General features: G+C 40.3%; 1 protein-coding gene across 1 annotated transcript in view; it reads left to right on the forward strand.

The window, feature by feature from the left end:
- SND1 (staphylococcal nuclease and tudor domain containing 1) overlaps positions 1 to 19,615 on the forward strand; it is an 815,381-nt gene that overhangs the window by 304,992 nt on the left and 490,774 nt on the right. The window contains exon 13 of the mRNA XM_056573088.1: positions 9,521 to 9,631. Within this exon, the coding sequence (XP_056429063.1) occupies positions 9,521 to 9,631 (111 nt within the window). The remainder of the gene's footprint in view (positions 1 to 9,520; positions 9,632 to 19,615) is intronic.

A 19,615-nucleotide genomic window follows, 5' to 3' on the forward strand; every position in this document is an offset into this window, starting at 1 on the left:
TAATTTATGCAGGATAAGTCAGCAACCGCTGAGCCGAGAAGTTCGTGATGAATCAAATTTACTGTAAGTTCGCTCATCTCTAGTGCATAACTACAACTCCCAACATGCCCTTCGGCTGCCTGGGCATGCTGGGAGTTGTAGTATTGCAACAACTGGAGGCACACTGTTTCCTAACTCGGTGTTTCCCAACCCGTGTGCCTCCTACTGTTGCAAAACAATAACTCACAGTATGCAGGAGTTAACGTTCTTCCCACTGTACTATAAAGTGGAATGTCATGGAAAAATCTTGGAATCAAATTTATAAGTATGTTAGGTTTGACCCCAAAGGTAGAGTCCTCTTCTGTTGGTGGATTCCCAATTAGTGCGCTGAAGGCTTGTAAGGGCTGCAGTCACGCTACCCTCCCCCAGCGCCTCCTGCCTCCCAAATCAAGACACATACGCGGCTGCTGTGACTAAGCCCAGGGCAGTAACAAGACTGGCTCTTTAATTAAAATAAGCTTTCTTATACATGTATATAGAGCATGCGCAGTAAACTTAAAATTGTATGAAATACAGCAAACCATAAATCATTTGCGTAGTCAGCAGAAAATTGGATACAAAAATACATAGCTAAGCTGAAATATAACAAGCCATTGTTTCAAGGACACATCTGTGGTAACAAAAGATAAGAGTTCTGTATCCCGTGTCCTGTAGCCTGGAATATAAAACACCAATTGTCTCAAGTCCAAAAATTCAAGAGCTATGTAGAAAAACAAGAATGATAAAATGCAGTCAATTAGACCGAGAAAATGGAGTCTTTGAAGTCAAAATGGAGTCTCCTCTACCCAATTCTATCAAGCACAAGCATCCCAGAGTTAATGCTTAAAGTGCGAGTGGTCAGAATTGCAAGAAATGCTCTGGTCCTTAAGGTCAAAATTGGCTCGGTCCCCAAGGGGTTGAAACCTCTCCATACACCCCCCCCCCCCCCCCCAGTCTGTCTCCAGGTTGGGTGTTGCTCTGCAGCTCTGTTCCTTTCAAGTGAATGGAGCAAAGTTATAAAACCACTACCAACCTGGACATAGAGCTGTTTAAAAAAAAAAAAAAAAAAAAAATTGCTGTTTTTCTGTTCCTGGATAACCCCTTTAACAGTTTGGACAGTCAAGTTTTACAATCAAATGATGCTGTTAGGGTGCATTCAGATCCCAATTTGAAAACCATATACAACCATATAGCAAACCATACACCACATGATGTATCCAGTTGTGCAAGTTTTTTGTACTTGTACGGTTCTGTGCGTTTTTTTTTCCGCTGTGCACAGAACTGTAGTCAACCACTGTTTTGGCTTTCCCCTGTTTATACAGCATTTTTGTCCTTTATATAAAAAAAAAAGCGCCCACAAGGAAGTTTATTAAATTGATTTTAATAGAGGGACTTTAAACACATTCATAGTTCAAGAACTTTTTCATATCCTCCCTCCGCTCCTTTCTACATATCAAATTTAATAGGTATGATACGGGAACATGTGGTGGTTTTTTGTGCAAAATCCAATTTCTCCTCCCCCCCCCTTTTTTTTTTTTTTTTTTTCTAAATCCCCCCCCCCCCCCCCCTTAATGCTTCCACTTTAAAAAGAGGGTTGAGGGGGAGTGGCGGGTCATGGCTGGTGTAGATTTCAGAGTCTTCATTGTGTTTTCACCACTAGCTGATCAGAAATGTTATGCAGGAATGTGCATCTGACAAAATTAGGTTTGCTATGTTACTTTTTAATTCACATTAATATATGCAGTGTTCCTTTAGTGACATTATATGGAGCGAAAAGTAAATAAGCCTTTTTGCACTTTCATTGCTTGCAGCATGTTGGATAAACATATCTAGGTGCCATTGACAGTCACCTTATTTATATAACACTTACCAGGCCAAGTTATCTCTAAATAGAGAAAACAGTCTCTCACTTTCTGAACTGCTGCGCAGACTCCCCCATCTGGAGTAATGATTTCCCTACATTTTTCTACTACTAAAACAGGCATAGTAAATGCAGTGCACGTGTAAGTTGAATGCTAGTTAATTAGGTTATTATGTCTGTTTGGTGTAGTTTTGTGTTTACTAGTAATCAGCCATGACATTTAATCCAATGACAGATTGTTTTGAGACAATATGCACTTACATAGTATTACATAGTTAGGTTGAAAAAAGACATACGTCCATCAAGTCCAACCAGGGAATTGAAGTGAAGGGTGTAAGGGGATAAGGGGAAGGGATATTGTTTTATAATTCTGCATAAGCATTAATGTTGTTTTGTTCCAAGAATGTATCTAACCCTGTTTTAAAGCTATTAATTGTTCCTGCTGTGACCAGTTCCTGAGGTAGACTTCCATAAATTCACAGTTCTTATGGTAAAGAAGGCGTGTTACCCCTTTAGACTAAACCTTTTCTTCTCCAGACGGAGGGAGTGCCCCCTCGTCCTTTGGGGGGGGTTTAACCTGGAACAGTTTTTCTCCATATTTTTTGTATGGGCCATTTATATACTTATAAACGTTTATCATATCCCCCCTTAAACGTCTCTTCTCAAGACTAAACAATTGTAACTCCTTTAATCGCTCCTCATAGCTAAGATGTTCCATGCCCCATATTAGTTTAGTCGCATGTATCTGCACCCTTTCCAACTCCGCAGTGTCCCTTTTATGTACAGGCGACCAAAACTGAACAGCATATTCCAGGTGAGGCCGTACCAATGCTTTATAAAGGGGGAGTATTATGTCCCTGTCCCTTGAGTCCATGCCTCTTTTGATACATGACAATATCCTGCCGGCTTTGGAAGCAGCAGCCTGACATTGCATGCTATTCTGTAGTCTGTGATCTACAAGTACACCCAGATCCTTCTCTACCAGTGACTCTGCCAGTTTAATCCCCCCTAAGACATACGATGCATGCATGTTATTAGTACCCAGATGCATAACTTTACATTTATCCACATTGAACCTCATTTGCCAAGTGGATGCCCAGACACTTAGTCTATCCAAGTCATCTTGTAACCTATACACATCCTCTATAGACTGTACTGTGCTACAAAGCTTGGTGTCATCTGCAAAGATGGAAACAGAGCTGTTAATACCATCCTCTATATCATTGATAAATAAATTAAACAACAGTGGGCCCAGTACTGAACCTTGGGTTACACCACTAATAACCGGGGACCAGAGTATGAATTATTGACCACCACTCTCTGGCTGTCTAATATATTGTATCTATCCCCTTGACAGGTGCTAGTCAGTTCTTGCAAATGCACCAAAGAGAACGTATGTGCCCCACATTTGTGTTCAAAACTGTTTTGAGCTTTTGAGCTCTTCGACAAAGCGGTGTGGTTTATGAGAGAATACTGTGTTCCAAAGTTCTAATAAATAATAAATACGGTGCATCCGTTCACCCATGCTGCTTCTCCTCCAACACACCTTTGCTGTGGACCCGCCGTTCCCGTCCTCAGCTTCTCAACAGTAATGCACAAAAGGATATGTCCTGCACTCAAGGCATATGGAAAAATGATACTTGCTTTGTTGAAGTGTAAACACAGAAATCACAAACAGATAAGATTGTCTGAAGTGTTTCGCACCAGCTGGTGCTTTAATTGTAGACTGAATAGCAATACATGCTACTAAAATACACAGGTAAGGGGTCCTATGACCATTACATCTTATGATGTAATGGGTCATATGACTCCTTACCTGTGTATTTTATTAGTGTGTTTTGTATTGTTGTTCAGCCTATGATTAAGCACCGGCTGGTGCGAAACGGGTCAATCTTATCTGTATGTGATTTCTGTGTCAAGACTTCAATAAGCAAGCATACTTTTTCCATATGCCTTGAGTGCCGGACATATCCTTTTGTGCAAACTTCTAACTGTCTAAAGATGCACAAGATTATTTTTAAATAGCACGAGCCACTGTGATAAATCTTGTGATAACAGGGCCTGTGCAGGGTTGGCAGAATGGTGCCCCAAAGGTCTGAGTAATGCCCTTAGTGCACTAAGATATGTTAGAATCTGCATCACCTGCCCACCCTATTACCCTGTATGAATGGGTTCAGTGCAGGTGACGTGCCTGTTTCCCTTTTAAGCATTTTTCACATCCATACTGTTACATTTTTGCAAGTTTTGAAGAGATGTGTGCAGCTTGCTGAAAGGTAATCGATCAGCTGCTGCAAGTGTTGGAAGAAGCTGACAGATTAACATAGCATGTGGGGCACTCGGACACACACTGCTGTGTAAACAGAGACTATTTATGCAGTCCAGAGAGGCAGTGCTAAAACCCTAGTGTGTTGCAGGCTGGCATGCCCCCGCATCCCAGCTTGATTGACAGTCCAGGATTGTTTTCCAGTGCCACTCCATGAGTTATGGCGGACACTACCATTGGTGGGTAAACTGTGGGCAGTTACAATTAGGGCTTGGTACTGGTAACCATGTTGGGACAGGGTAGGAGGGTAAATGAACAGGTGTACCAGCAAAGGAAACCCTGGGGACTTGACACTGCCTATCTGGCTCTCTTAAGGGAATGAATAATTATTTTTTTTCCCCTCTAGTTAAACATGGACAGCTAATAAATGTAGTGTGTGTACTAGTGCCCTACATGCTATTTTAACTTTCAGTTGTTTGGAATTCTTGTAGCAGCTGGTAATCTGGGTACAGGGGTCAGGTGCCCACTCTTCTGATAAATGTGGGAACCCTCAATTTTCATGCACTTACAGCAAATTATGTGGACCGCAGTTTTGTAGAAAATGGATGATTGTCATAAATATTTATTGTAGATCTCCAATAACTTTTAATGGAACTTCTAAAAGCCACAAACCGAACAAAGTTTTAAAAAATACAATATAAAAACTTGGGGTGGAGCTGAATTAGTCTTCAAATATGTGATTTGTGAGCTGCCTATCTGTTCTCTACTTGTGCCTTGCTTCCCCAAATTGCTTTTTATATTAGGGGACGCATCAATAAGAATTAAATACTTCATATTTAAAAAAAAATAATCCCAATAAAAACACTGGTCAGAATCAAAGGTTAACTTTTTTATAGTTGGCTATCGGGATGTTTTTTTATGGAGGAATTCCTGTAGTTAGTTTTTATGACTAGCTCAAGAGTGGGGACAAAGAAATGTCTTTCCATTGTTGCCCTGATTTCTTCTTTTTGGAGATGCTCACAGGTGGGTGTCTAATATTCTCATTATGATTTATAAACTGCAGAGTCTCTTTGTGATGTCTCTTGTTTATTGTAAGACACTTTTTTCTTTTTAAGGGTAGGGTCACAAGTGACTTATTTAGCTATTTATTGACTTCAATAGGTAGGAATATACACAACAAAATACGACGTGTGACCCTACCCTAAAACCTTTCCATGATTTATTTATTTTTGCTTATATACCGGTAGTTCAGCATAGGCTATTGGAGAATAATGTAGAGTTTGTGTATGCCCCTTTCTTACCTTTTGGTTAATGTTGCATACATGGGATAAGCTCCAATGATGTGGCTTCTGTAATGCAGCCTATGTTTCTCATGAATCCTCTGGCTTTGGTTGGGAAGTCTAATATGAGCATGTGCAATGACAAGCTAGTGCTGGAGATTATCCAGGGGAACTCATTAGGCTGCTTTCACACTATAAAAATACACCCGTTATGAACTCCCGTTATAGAAGGAGGGGAAATCGGCAGTTATATGGCTAGTACAAAATCATTAACAGCTATTAGAAAATCCCATTATAGTCTATGGGATTTTTCTAATAGCCTGTTATCGCCAGTTAATTAAAAAGGCCATTATTTAGTGACAGGCAATTGTAACGGGAGAATTAGTGCATGCACTTTTTCGCCCGTTCATTCGCAAGTCACAAAATAACGGCCGTTATTAATAATGGGTGATAATGGGTTAAAACGGCTATTAGAAAAATCCCATAGACTATAATGGAATTTTCTAATAGCCTTTAGTGATTTTGTACCAGCCGTATAACTGCCGATTTGCCCTCCTTTTATAACATGTGTAAGGCTGCTTTCACACTATAAAAATGCACCCAAGTGGACTGGCATCGGTTTACACTGCAGTTCTGATGAGTTTCTTTAGTAAACTGCCTTTTTGAGATAAATATTGCATTATGAGAAAATGTTCACAATTGAGGTATTTGAAGTTCGAACATCTTTAGGCTGTGTTCACACGTTTAACTTTGTACTCCTTTATATTCAATAAAACATTTTTGGCTGCATTGATGGTTTGTCCCTAATTAGCAGTACTGCAGCTAATTACCACATGCAGTTATGACGCAAACGACTGATTGCAGTTAAATGTGCTTTTTTATTTATTTATTTATTTTTTTTTAGAAATTTAAGCCACAATGTATCAACACAGCCTCAGCTGTTTTTGCAGTGATTTTCATAAAAGTAGTCATAAAAAGTTTTTACAAAATACATTTTTGCCGTGATTTCAGGAAAATCACAGCAAACACTGTTTGAACTCTGTCCTTTCAAAGGATTTCTTTGTTGGTATTGATGCATGCTTTTTTTCCCCCTTGTCTGTTCATTTGTGGGAGCTGTACCCTGCCAACTGAAAGGCGTTGGAATGGAAACAAATAGAATTCTGAAATGTCAAAAATATGTTGTGGATAATTACTTTTGCTCAATGACCCTTGGACAAAGGAAGCACAAAGGAAATCCAATGCCACATTTACAAATAATGTTTTCAGAAAGGCTACATGATGCGTCCAGTCTCCTTCCCAGCTTCTGCCAATGTAGCTTTTCTGTGTGTGACCATTTTAATGCACACACACAACTTTAGTGGTCAAGGTCTGGTCAAAAGGAGACACTATCGAGGAACTGTGTGTAAACAGGAGAGCCCTTATCTGTTGCATTTCTACCTAGTTTGATAGCTAGAATACATTTTGTTTGCTTTTTATGCACTAAAATCACATTTATTTTATTTCTTAAATATAACCATTTAACCCCTTTTGGCCTTAAGGACCAGACCCATGTTTGTTTCTGCACTTACATTTTTTCATACTCCCCTTCTAACAATAACACTTTCAATTTTGCACCTACAGACCCGTATAAGGGCTTGTTTTTTTATTTTTATTTATTTTTTGCATCACCATTTGTAATAACATCACTCTGCGGCGGAACAAAAATTTACTTATTTGGGCGAAATAAATAAAAAGCTATTTTGTAACTTTTGGGGACTTTTCGGTGAAAATGTTACCTTTATCTTTATTCTGTAGGTCCATACAGTTACATTGATACCCAATTTATGTAGGTTTAATTTTACTATAAAAAAAAACTACATGCACCAAAATTGGTATTTTTTTTTTGTCATTTTTTGACACCTATAACTTTTTATTTTTTGCATACAGGGTATATGAGGGCTCATTTTTTGGTTCAAGCTTTTATTAGGAAGGGGTTAATTCACTTATAACACTTTTTAATTGTTTTTTTAGCCCACATAAGGGGCTATACAATGCAATCTTTTGCATATACTGTTCATTGCTATGTCATATCATATTATTGATCAGTATTATTGGTGCTCTGTTACTCCAGCCTGCATGGCTGGCTGGGAGCAGCAGATGACCGATCGGACAGCAAGGAAGCAGGTAAGGGCCCTCCTGCCGACCTCTCAGCTGAAGGGGACATTGTGATTTCACAATGATGGGTCCCGATCAGCTTAGCTGCCGCGATCATTTTCCTTTTTTTACATGCCGTGATCAACTTTGATCGTGGTGTCTAAAGGGTTAATGCCAGGCATCGGCCCGATCGACCATGTCTGGCATTAACCCTGGGTGCTGGCTGCTGATAGCAGTCCGTGACCTATTGGGTTTGAAGTGTTCTCAGATCGAGAGCACACTTCAAACCCCGGTAACGGGACCATGGCGTACAGGTACTCCCTTGGTCCTTAAGTACAAATGACAACTGGTCGTGCAAAAACAAGCCCCCATACTAGTCTGTGGATGAAAAGGAGTTATGATTTTTAGAAGGCAAGGAGGAAAAAACAAAAATTTAAAAATTGTCCAAATGGGCTGAGTCCTTAAGGGGTTAAACCCCCTCAGCTTCTCCATGGATTTTTTTTTTCCCCTGCGGTGTATGGCTGAGAGTTGGCATCCACTCTACTTTTTCTGCAGCAGTCTGTTCACACAGGCAGATTTTCTGCAGTGTATTGGCAGAAATTCCACAGAAGACTTTAGCTGAAAATATACAAAATGACAGATTTGCATATTTTCCCGTGGATCTATTGAAGTCAATGGTAGTGAAATGCTTTTTTTTGTGCACAAAATATGCTGCAGAAAATACACAGGAAATCTGCCTGTGTGAACGGACACTAAAGAAGTTAAAGGCTGTGGAAAATTCACCCAGAATCTACATAGAGGTTATGATAGCAATGTGTTTGCATGTTTTCCTTTTTAACCACATTAAGGAAGTCAAAATCTGCAACAAATTTGAAATAACATTTTGTGGAACTTTAGTTTGCTAAACATTGTGTTCCCGAAATCTTGCTTTAAGTTTTCCTCAATGAAAATCTGTGGATAATCAGCTGCAAGATCTGCACTAAATGACATGCAGAAATTCTACAGCATTTCTAGCTTGTGTGATTTCATGTTTTATGATGTAACTTTAAATACTTTATAACTTAGAATAGGCATTGTCTTTAATCTGTACAAAAAAAAAATAATTCAACATATTTTGTAAAAAATTAAGAAATATATCAAGAACTGAGCTAGGATATTTAAAGGGGTACTCCAATGGAAAACATTTTCTTAAAATCAACTGGTGCCAGAAAGTTTAACAGATTTGTAAATTACTTCTATTTAAAAAAGAAAAGAACTTCCTCTGTAGAATAGAGCAGCTAAGTACTGGAAGGATTAATATTTTTAATTTCCTTTGTCTGACCACAGTGCTGTCTGGTGACACCTCTGTAAATTTTAGGAACAGTCCTGAGTAGGAGCAAATCCCCATAGCAAACCTATCCTGCTCCAGACAGTTCCTAAAATGGACAGAGGTGTCACCAGAGAGCACTGTGGTCAGACAGAAAGGAAATTCAAAAAGAAAAGCACTTCCTTTGGAGCATATAGCAGCTGGGATGTACTGGGAGGATTAATATATTTAAATAGAAGTAATTTACAAATCTACTTAACTTTCTGGCCCCAGTTGATTAAAAATGTTTTCCAGTGGAGTACCCCTCTTAAACAGGAGCCCGTAGATGTTTCAAACCTCTCATGCCCTTTGTTCAGCAATGCAGTATTTCAGACTGGTATCTGCTGGTTTGAGCCTCTAGTGACTTCACATTTAGTCAGTGTAAAGAATATTTTAATTTCCTGTTTAGAAGAAATACCAGTTGTCCATATTTCTTATTCTTTAATCATTACGGATAATAATAAAAAAAATATAGTTTTTCACCAAGAAGATACAGCTGTGTAATGATTTGTTAATCTGTAATACAGATAACATGTTCAGATCAGATTTAGTAGACACAAGTAGTATATCTGTGAGTATATATAACTAATCTTTTTTTTTTTTTCCTCCCTTTCTCTCAGAAACATTGCAGAAGCCTTAGTTAGCAAAGGCCTTGCCACGGTGATCCGCTACCGCCAAGATGATGATCAGAGATCTTCCCATTATGATGAGCTATTGGCAGCAGAGGCCCGGTAGGTATCCTCTGTCATATTGCAGGCAGTTATGTTATGTATGGTTACTTTTAATACGATTTAGAAGTTCCCATCATGTGCTCTATTAATTTCTATGAAAGGGCAGGAGATGCCAGATTACAGCGCCTAGGTCTGTGGTAGAGAATGAATTAAGTGCATAACGATCCTAGCTCAGGCTCCTCTAAGAGAGCCGGGGCTCGTTCTTGTAGATAGGGGATAAGTTAGTTTTCGTTGCAGTACCGCTTTAAATCTAAAGAGGTTATTCCCTACCCACGGGATATGGAGTTACAAGCGAATTGTGGTCTGACTGCTAGGATCCCAAGAATGGGGAAATTTCCCCCAGAATGAATGGAGAGCACAGAACATTTGCGGTCAGGGCTCCATTCGTTCTCTATGGGGCTGCAGAAGATTGTGGAGTGCTGTGGATATGGGATAACTTCTTCAGTTGGTAATACACCTTTTGGGTATGCTTATTTTACTGCATATATTCTGCTACTGATTTTGCTACTAATTGACTTCATTTGGTAGCAAAATCAGCTGCAGAAAATATGCAGCAGATCCTGTACGTGTGAACGTACCCTTTACGTTGTTGACTTTTTTTAATGCTTAAAGTTAGTGGTCAGATGTGCAAAAAATGTTCTGGTCCTTAAGGTGAAAATGGGCTGGGTCCTTAAGGGGTTAACCCCTTGATGACCCAGCCCATTTTCACCTTCATGACCTGGGCATTTTTTGAAAATCTGACCACTGTCACTTTAAAAATAATAAGGGGGATAAATCAATTAGAATCCCTGGGGAGGTGCATGTAATACTTAACTTTTAATTTTACAAAGTTAAAATCGTCACCAAATTAAATTAGTGCTCAAATGACCCAAACAAATAAATATAAATGTTCTGGTTGCGGTATGGATCTAACTCCAGAAGCAATATCAAGCATACAGGGTGTCGCTCTCAACGCGTTTCTGCCACTAATGATATGGCGTCATCAGGAGAGACAAAAGACAAAGCTTGAGACACCTTAGAATTGTGGTACTAAAAGCACCCTATAAATAGATAAACAAACCAATGTGACTAAGAGATCACGGCAAAGACGGTCTGTATCAGGCCACCTGCAAAGAAAGCACAACAGAAAGGTACCAATGTCATTTATGTGCTCCAAGCATAATAAAGCACATGAGCAATTCATGCGGAGCATACACTCACTGTGCCGTGGAAATTTTCAGAAAACCTAAAAAGGAAAGCACATAGAGAAAAGCCCCTATCAGTAACTGTCCAGCTGGTACCTGTAAAGAAGAAACACTTCTCCGCAGTATGCGGCTACTTACAGTTCCAGTCTGCCGATATCCGTGATCCCAGGACGGTGTCACTTTAAACAGTAATAACTCTGGAATGCTGTTACTTATCATTCTGATTCCGAGATTGTTTTTTCGTGACATATTCTACTTTATGTTATTGGTAAAATTTCACTGATATTTGCATCCTTTCTTGGTAAAAAATCTAAAAATTTCATGAAAATTTTGAAAATTTAGCATTTTTCTAACTTTGAAAGTCTCTGCTTGAAAGGAAAATGGATATTCAAAATAAATTACATATTTATTCACATATACAATACGTCTACTTTGTGTTTGCATAAAAAAATTGACAAGTTTTTACTTTTGGAAGACATCAGAGGGCTTCAAAGTTCCGCAGCAATTTTCCAATTTTTCTCAAGATTTTCAAAATCGTAATTTTTCAGGGCCCAGTTCAGGTTGGAAGTGGATTTTAAGGGTCTTCATATTAGAAATACCCCATAAATGACCCCGTTATAAAAACTGCACCCCCCAAAGTATTCAAAATGACATTCAGTAAGTGTTTTAACCCTTTAGGTGTTTCACAGGAATAGCAGCAAAGTGAAGGAGAAAATTCTAAATCTTCATTTTTTACACTCGCATTTTCTTTTAGACCCAATTTTAGAATTTTTACAAGGGGTAAAAGGAGAGAAATCACCCTAAAATTTGTAACCCAATTTCTCTTGAGTAAGGAAATACCTCATATGCGTATGTAAAGTGTTCGGCGGGCGCAGTAGAGGGCTCAGAAGGGAAGGAGCGACAATGGGATTTTGGAGTGAGTTTTTCTGAAAGGATTTTTGGGGGGCATGTCCCATTTAGGAAGCCCCTATGGTGCCAGAACAGTGGACCCCCCCACATATGACCCCATTTTGGAAACTATACCCCTCATGGAATTTAATAAGGGGTGCAGTGAGCATTTACACCCCACTGGCGTTTGACAGATATTTGAAACAGTGGACTGTGCAAATCAAAAATTTTATTTTTCATTTTCACAGACCACTGTTCCAAAAATCTGTCATACACCAGTGGGGTGTAAATGCTCACTGCACCCCTTATTACATTCCGTGAGGGGTGTAGTTTCCAAAATGGGGTCACATATGGATATTTATTGTTTTGCGTTTGTCAGAACTGCTGTAACAATCAGCCACCCCTGTGCAAATCGCCTCAAATGTACATGGTGCACTCTCCCTTCTGGGCCTTGTTGTGCGCCCCCAGAGCACTTTGCGCCCACATATGGGGTATCTCCGTACTCGGGAGAAATTGCATTACAAATTTAGAGGGTCTTTTTTCCCTTTTACCTCTTGTGAAAATGAAAAGTATAGGGCAACACCAGCATGTAAGTGTAAAAAATTTATTTTTTTACACTAACATGCTGGTGTAGACCCCAACTTCACCTTTTCATAAGGGGCTAAAGAAGAAAAAGCCCCCCAAAATTTGTAAGGCAATTTTTCCCGAGTACGGCGATACCCCATATGTGTCCCAAAACTGTTGCCCTGAAATACGACAGGGCTCCAAAGTGAGAGCGCCATGCGCATTTGAGGGCTGAATTAGGGCTTTGCATAGGGGTGGACATAGGGGTATTCTATGCCAATGATTCCCAAACAGGGTGCCTCCAGCTGTTGCAAAACTCCCAGCATGCCTGGACAGTCAATGGCTGTCTGGCAATACTGGGAGTTATTATTTTGCAACAGCTGGAGGCTCCGTATTCGAAACCGTAGCGTACCAGACGTTTTTTATTTTTTTTGGGAGGGGGGGCTGTGTAGGGATATGTGTATATGTAGTGTTTTTTACTTTTTATTTTAGGTTAGTGGTAGTGTAGTGTTTTTAGGGTACAGTCACATGGGCAGAGGTTCACAGCAAGTTTGCCACTGGAAGTCTGAGCTGCAGCGGAAAATTTGCGCCATCTCAAACTTGCAGCACTCACTGTAAACCTCCGCCCATGTGAGTGTACCCTGTACATTCACATTGGGGGGAGGGGGCAAACATCCAGCTGTTGCAAACTCCGAACATGCCCTTTGGCTGTCCGTGCATGCTGGGAGTTGTAGATTTGCAACAGCTGGAGGAATACTGATTTGGAAACACTAAGTTAAGTAATAAACTTTCAAGTGTTTTGCAACCAAACTTAGTGTTTCCAAACCAGTGTGCCTCCAGCTGTTGCATGCAGCATGCATGGTCTGTCAGTGCATGCTGGGAGTTATAGTTTTGCAACAATTGCAACAGCTGGAGGCACTGAGGTAGGAAACAGACAATTTTTCCCAACTAGTGTGCCTCCAGTTGTTGCAAAACTACAACTCCCAGCATGCCCAGACTGCCCAGGCATGCTGGAAGTTGTAGTTCGGCAATATCTGAGGGATCATATGTTGCCGAACTACAACTTCCAGCATGCTTGGGCAGTCTGGGCATGCTGGGAGTTGTAGTTTTGCAACAGCTGGAGGCACACTGGTTTGGAAACACTAAGTTTGGTTGCAAAACACTTGAAAGTTTATTACTTAACTTAGTGTTTCCAAACCAGTGTTCCTCCAGCTGTTGCAAAACTACAACTCCCATCATGCCTGGACAGACTGAGCATGCTGAGATTTGTAGTTTTGCAACATCTGGAAGAGCACAGATTGGAGACCATTATACAGTGGTCTCCAAACTGTGGACCTCCAGATGTTGCAAAACTGCAACTCCCAGCATGCCCAGAAAGCCAAAGGCTGTCTGGGCATGCTGGGAGTTGCAGTTTTGAAACTCCCAGAGGCAGCAGTGAGATCGCTTTACGGCGATCTCACTGCTGCCAATGAAGATGCCGCACTGCTGCCGTAAACTCAACTCCGGGACGCAGCGCCGCCGGGACTGCATGGAGGACGCCGCGACCGCCTGGAGGACGCCGCTCGCGCCGGGACTGCTCTGGACGCCGCATGGACGGGTAAGTGACGCCCGGGGACGGGTCAGGGACACTTAGCAGAACGGTGTGTGTCCCGATCCCCGTGAAATGCTGCTATCAGCTAGTCAGATTTGACCAGCTGATAGCAGCGATCGCTGGGGGGGGGGGGGGGGGAGATGAAACCCCCCGTGGTCGCATGGTAAGATGGCTGGCTATCAGTGATAGCCACCATCTTTCCGGGCGCTGCGAGGTGCCGCGAGTAGCGGCAAAAATGTTCATGACGTACCTGTATGTCATGGGTCGGGAACACCTTGCCACCCATGACGTACAGGTATGTCATAGGTCGGGAAGGGGTTAAAGTTGTTGTTGACTGTTTTCTATGGTCACAGCTTCTTGTTTGAGTGGGCTTGTTATGCGCATTTCTGAGTTACTTTTTCCACCTCAGTAAGCTGGTCTCTACCTTTATTTCAAGGACAACATTTTTATTGTGTTTCAAACATTGAATGTACAATGTAATGTGTTCTGAATTCTCAGAGCAGAACATTCTTCAGTAAACAAGTTATATAGTGTTTCTAGTTATTCTTGGCTGTGATCTTTATTCTATGGTTCATTTCTGAAAAATGTAATTCACATAATTCCAATTTAAGTTTTAACATATGAAAATAAGTGTTCAGTGTCATCAAAAGAAAACTGGTGAAAACATGAGATTTCCTTCTTTCTAATGCAGGTTAGGACAGTGACAGCCAATGGCTCCGTAAAATAATGTTTGGGAACCTTTATCCTTGCATGTCAGTAAGGACACACAAACAAGTTCATTATTGCGAATTTGGACATAAACAGTTGATTCCCAGATAAGCTGATCACGACACAGTTAATGGTGTCTTACTGGCATGGCCACAACCATGCTGCACTAAACGATTAACCAGTCAGCAGTCGCCCCCTCCCCCATAAGAGAAACGGCAAATGCATAGTTTACAGTGGTAGTCCCTGTCTCTTAAAATACTTGATTAGGATGTATTTTAACATTATTAGTGTGCTGGTTACCTTCACTAACATTCCAAAAGAAAATACCAGCAAAATGCAATGTTTATGTAGAAAATTGACTTTTTTAAATTTAATTCAGAGGTAAGATGTTATTGTAGAAGCAATCTGCCTTTGTCAAACATAGTACAGAAGTGGCATGTTCATGTTTAGAACAGAAAAATTCCTTTGAATTTATAGATTGAGGGGAATTCATCAAGCTTTTTAGACCTCTTTTTTTCTATCTAAAAATGTTGCATCAAAAGTCTGTCACTTCTCCTGAGATTTATGTGCAACTTTTGCTATAGATCATTTCTGGAAGTGAACTACCACGTGCAGTGCTTTAGACCAGTATTGCGCAGTGGTGATCGATTCATGATGTGCAACTTTTCTCTGAAAGTCTAACAAGTCACAGCTCCCGTCCTTTACACACTAATTTACTTTAGCCCTGAAAAGTACTCTAAACACCTGCACAACACAGATGCCCTGCCCTACTCGCGCGTGCCGCCTTTCCCTTTCCGGCCGGCAGATGCGCCGCTGATATCATCCTTTACACAGCCCTGTGGGGGCCAGACATATAGCGCTATATGTATATAGCTAGCGCAGTGGGGGCCAGACATATAGCGCTATATGTCTGGCCCCCTTCTGTGCTAGCTATAGATTATTTCTCCCTGCAGCGCTTCTATAAATGGTCCTCGCAGCGCATCAGGGCAGCCATGGAATGCAGCGCAATACTTCCCCGGTCGCCAGTGTACTTCACAATCCTAAGTGACTGACTTTAAAAACCCGCTGGGATCCGGCCATTCAGAGCTTAACTATGTACACCGCAGGGGAGTAGAGTAAAGCAAGACTAAGGCATAAAAGAACTTGGTAGCACACGCCAAAAGAACATCAAAAAAAGCTATCAGTAATTAAGTCTAGAAGTACCTTCTGTAGATATTAGGAAGTGTATTCAATGCTTCTTTACCTGTTTAATTGTACATTATTGCACACAACTTAATTGTGTGTGTGTATATGTATATATATGTATATATATGAATGTGTGTGTATGTATGTGTGTGTATATATATATATATATATATATATATATATATATATATATATATATTATATTATATTATATTATATTATATTATATTATATTATATTATATATATATATATATATATATATATATATATATATATATATATATATATATATATTATATAGCTAGCAAATAGATAAAGACAGCACCTCAGTCGTCCAAAGTAGGAGAAGAAAATGAAAATGGGGTGCCCACATTCCTGGAACCTGGGTCCACTGGTTCCTCAATCAAGAGAAGTAAAGATGATGCAGCACTCCACAAATATGCAAAAGGTGGTTGTTTATTCCAGCATGTGCAAAGACAACGTTTCACCAGTCTCTCACTGGCTTTCTCAAGAGAAAAGAGAAAATATGTCCTGAATTGAAGGCCACATGTGTTTACAAATCCCCCATAGTGCCAGAACAATGGAACGCCCCCACGTGAGGCTCCATTTTGGAAACTACACCCCTCGTGGATTGTAATAAGGGGTGCAATGAGCATTTACGCCCCACAGGTGTCTGACAGATGTTTCAAAGAGTGGTCCGTGAAAATGAAAAATGTAATTTTTCATTTGCTCAGCCCACTGTTCCAAAGATCTGTCAAACGCCAGTAGGGTGTAAATGCTCACGACACCCCTTATTAAATTTTGTGAGGGGTGTAGTTAAGAAGCCCGATAACGTGTACCAATCAGTGCACACACATGCATAAAATCCTTATAAATCCATATACTTTATTAAACTCACAAAGTTAAAACATACATAGAAAAGTACAGATTACATAAAATGAGGCACTGGATCACTATAGAAAGGCAGGTATAGGTCTGTATATGATATAGTTACATCAGAAAAAGTATACAGGAATAGTCACATGTATATATGGCAATAAGGGCTAAGGATACAAGTAAACCACAGTATAAGACTGTAACAGACGTGTGTCAAAATAAAAGGAACATAGCCCAATGCCCAAGCAAATTATCAAGAATGCCCGACCATATCTACCAACCCCAACGATCGTTTCGCTTCTAATATGCTTCCTCAGGGGGTGTCTGAGGGGTGTAGTTTCCAAAATGGTCATGTGTGTGTATGTGGGGGGTCCACTGTTTTGGCACCACGGGGGATTTGTAAACGCACATGGCCCCTGACTTCCATTCCAAACAAATTCCCTTTCCAGAAGCTCAATGGTGCTCCCCTTCTGAGCGTTGTAGTGTGCAAGAAGAGCACTTGACATCGACACATGGGGTATTCTCTTACTCAGAAGAAATGGAGTTTCAAATTTTGGGGGTAATTTTCTCCTAATACCCCTTGTAAAATTTGGGGAAATACCAACATTTTCATGAAAAAAGTGTTTCATTTACACATCCAATTTTAACAGTCATCGAACACCTGTGAGGTGTTAGGGCTCACTGTAACCATTGTTTCGTTCCTTGAGGAGTGTAGTTTTCAAAATAGTATGCCATGTGTTTTATTATTATTTATTATTATTATTTATTTATTTTTTGCTTTTCTGGCACCATAGGGGCTTCTTAAATTCTTTCCAAAAACCAAATGTGATTCCTTCTCTGAGCATTGTAGTTCACCCGCAGAGCATTTTACGTCCTAACATGGGGTGTTTCCATACTCAGAGATGGGGTTACAAATTTTGGGTGGCAGTTCCTCCCATTACCCTTTGTAAAAATGGTACATTTGGGGAAATTATTTTTTTCATTTACACATCCGACTTTAACAAAAAGTCGTTAAACACCTGTTGGGTGTTAAGGCTCACTGGACCCCTTGCTACGTGCTTTGAGGGGTGTAGTTTCCAAATTGGTATGCCATGTGGGGTTTTTCTGCTGTTCTTGCACCATAGGGGCTTCCTAACTGTGACTTGCCCCTCAAAAACCTTTTCATAAAAACTCGCTCTCCAAAATCCCATTGTCGCTCCTTCCCTTCTGAGCCCTCCACTGCGCCCGCCGAACACTTGACATACACATATGAGGTATTTCCTTACTCGTTACAAATTTTAAGGATTTTTCTCCTTTTACCCCTTCAAAAACTGGGTCTACAAAATTTAGATTTTGAATTTTCTCCTTCACTTTGCTACTATTTCTGTGAAAAACCTAAAGGGTTAACACACTTACTGATTGTCATTTTGAATACTTTGAGGGGTGCAGTTTTTATAATGGGCTCTTTTATAGGGTATTTCTAATATGGAGGGCCTTCAAAGCCACTTCAAACCTGAACTGGTCCATGAAAAATTCAGATTTTGAAAATTTTGTGAAAAATTGGAAAATTGCTGCTATACTTTGAAGCCCTCTGATGTCTTCCGAAAGTAAAAACATGGCAACTTTATGATGCAAACATATAGTAGACATATTGTATTTGTGAATCAAAATATAATTTATTTGGAATATCTATTTTCCTTATAAGAAAAGAGCTTCAACGTTAGAAAAATGCAACATTTTAAATTTTTTATCAAATTTTGTTATTTTTCACCAAGAAATGATGCAAGTATCGACAAAATTTTACCACTAACATAAAGCTGCTTTTGTCACGAAAAAACATTCACGGAATCAGAATGAAAAGTAAAAGCATCCCGGCGTTATTAAGGCTTAAAGTAACAATGGTCAGATGTGCAAAAAACGCTCTGGTCCTACAGTGAAAACTGGCCTTGTCCTTGTTTCGCTGGCTACACAGTTTGCATAACTTCCATTAAAGTCAATGGAAGTTATGCAAATTAAGGAACTTCCCTACTTCAGCTGTTTTTGGCTTTCCCAGCCACCTCCAGCTGCTGCAAACAGGCCGAAGGAGTCGATAAAGCTGGAAATAGTGAGCTTGGACAACCCCTTTTATACAAGCAATTCATCACGTGTGCCTCTTTAAAGGAGAACTACGGGATTGAAAAATGTATCCCCTATCCTAAAGATAGGGGATAAGTTTCAGATCGGGGGGGGGGTCCGACCGCTGGGGCCCCCCACTATCTCCCGTACGGGGCCACAGCTCTTGCATAGAGAGTGCGTGTCGACCACCGCACGAAGCAGCGGCTGACACGCGCCCTCCATTTACTTCTATGGGACAGCCGAAGCGCTGCCTCCGGCAATTTCCGGCACTCCCATAGCAGTGTATGGAGGGGGCGTGTTGGCCGCTGCTTTTGTGCGGTGGTCAACAACGCCCTCTCTAACCAGAGAGCCGGGGCCCCGTACGGGAGATCGGGGGGGGGGGGGGGGGGGGGGGCAGCGGTCGGACCTCCTGCGATCTGAAACTTATCCCCTATCCTTAGGATAGGGGATACATTTTTCAATCCCGTAGTTCTCCTTTAAGTGTTCAGTAAGTATTCTATATAGATGACCTTTAATAAGTATTATATTCAACTTTTAATTTTGTACTGGCTTATTTTAGCACTCTTTTTTTTTATGTTTTGGTCATATTATGGAAGTGTAGCCTAAAACAATGTCACATACATTCCTATACTAGGCTGACATTTGTGCACTAGATTTGTGTACTTTGCTGTACTTTTTGGTAAACCCAGAAAATATAAACTATTCAAAACCAGCGGCAGATGCTCTTTACTTAACAGCCACTTCTAAATATAGTTAGATATCAATATCCCACACATTTAGTTTCACAGGTTTTAAGAAGTTTAAAATTTTCTTCTTTTCTGTTGATTTAAGATAGACTGCCAGTGTCAGAGATATTTTTGGTAAGCACATAAAAAAAAAATCAAACTTTTAT

Source organism: Hyla sarda, chromosome 4 (assembly GCF_029499605.1).
Source record: "Hyla sarda isolate aHylSar1 chromosome 4, aHylSar1.hap1, whole genome shotgun sequence".
Classification (NCBI taxonomy): domain Eukaryota; kingdom Metazoa; phylum Chordata; class Amphibia; order Anura; family Hylidae; genus Hyla; species Hyla sarda.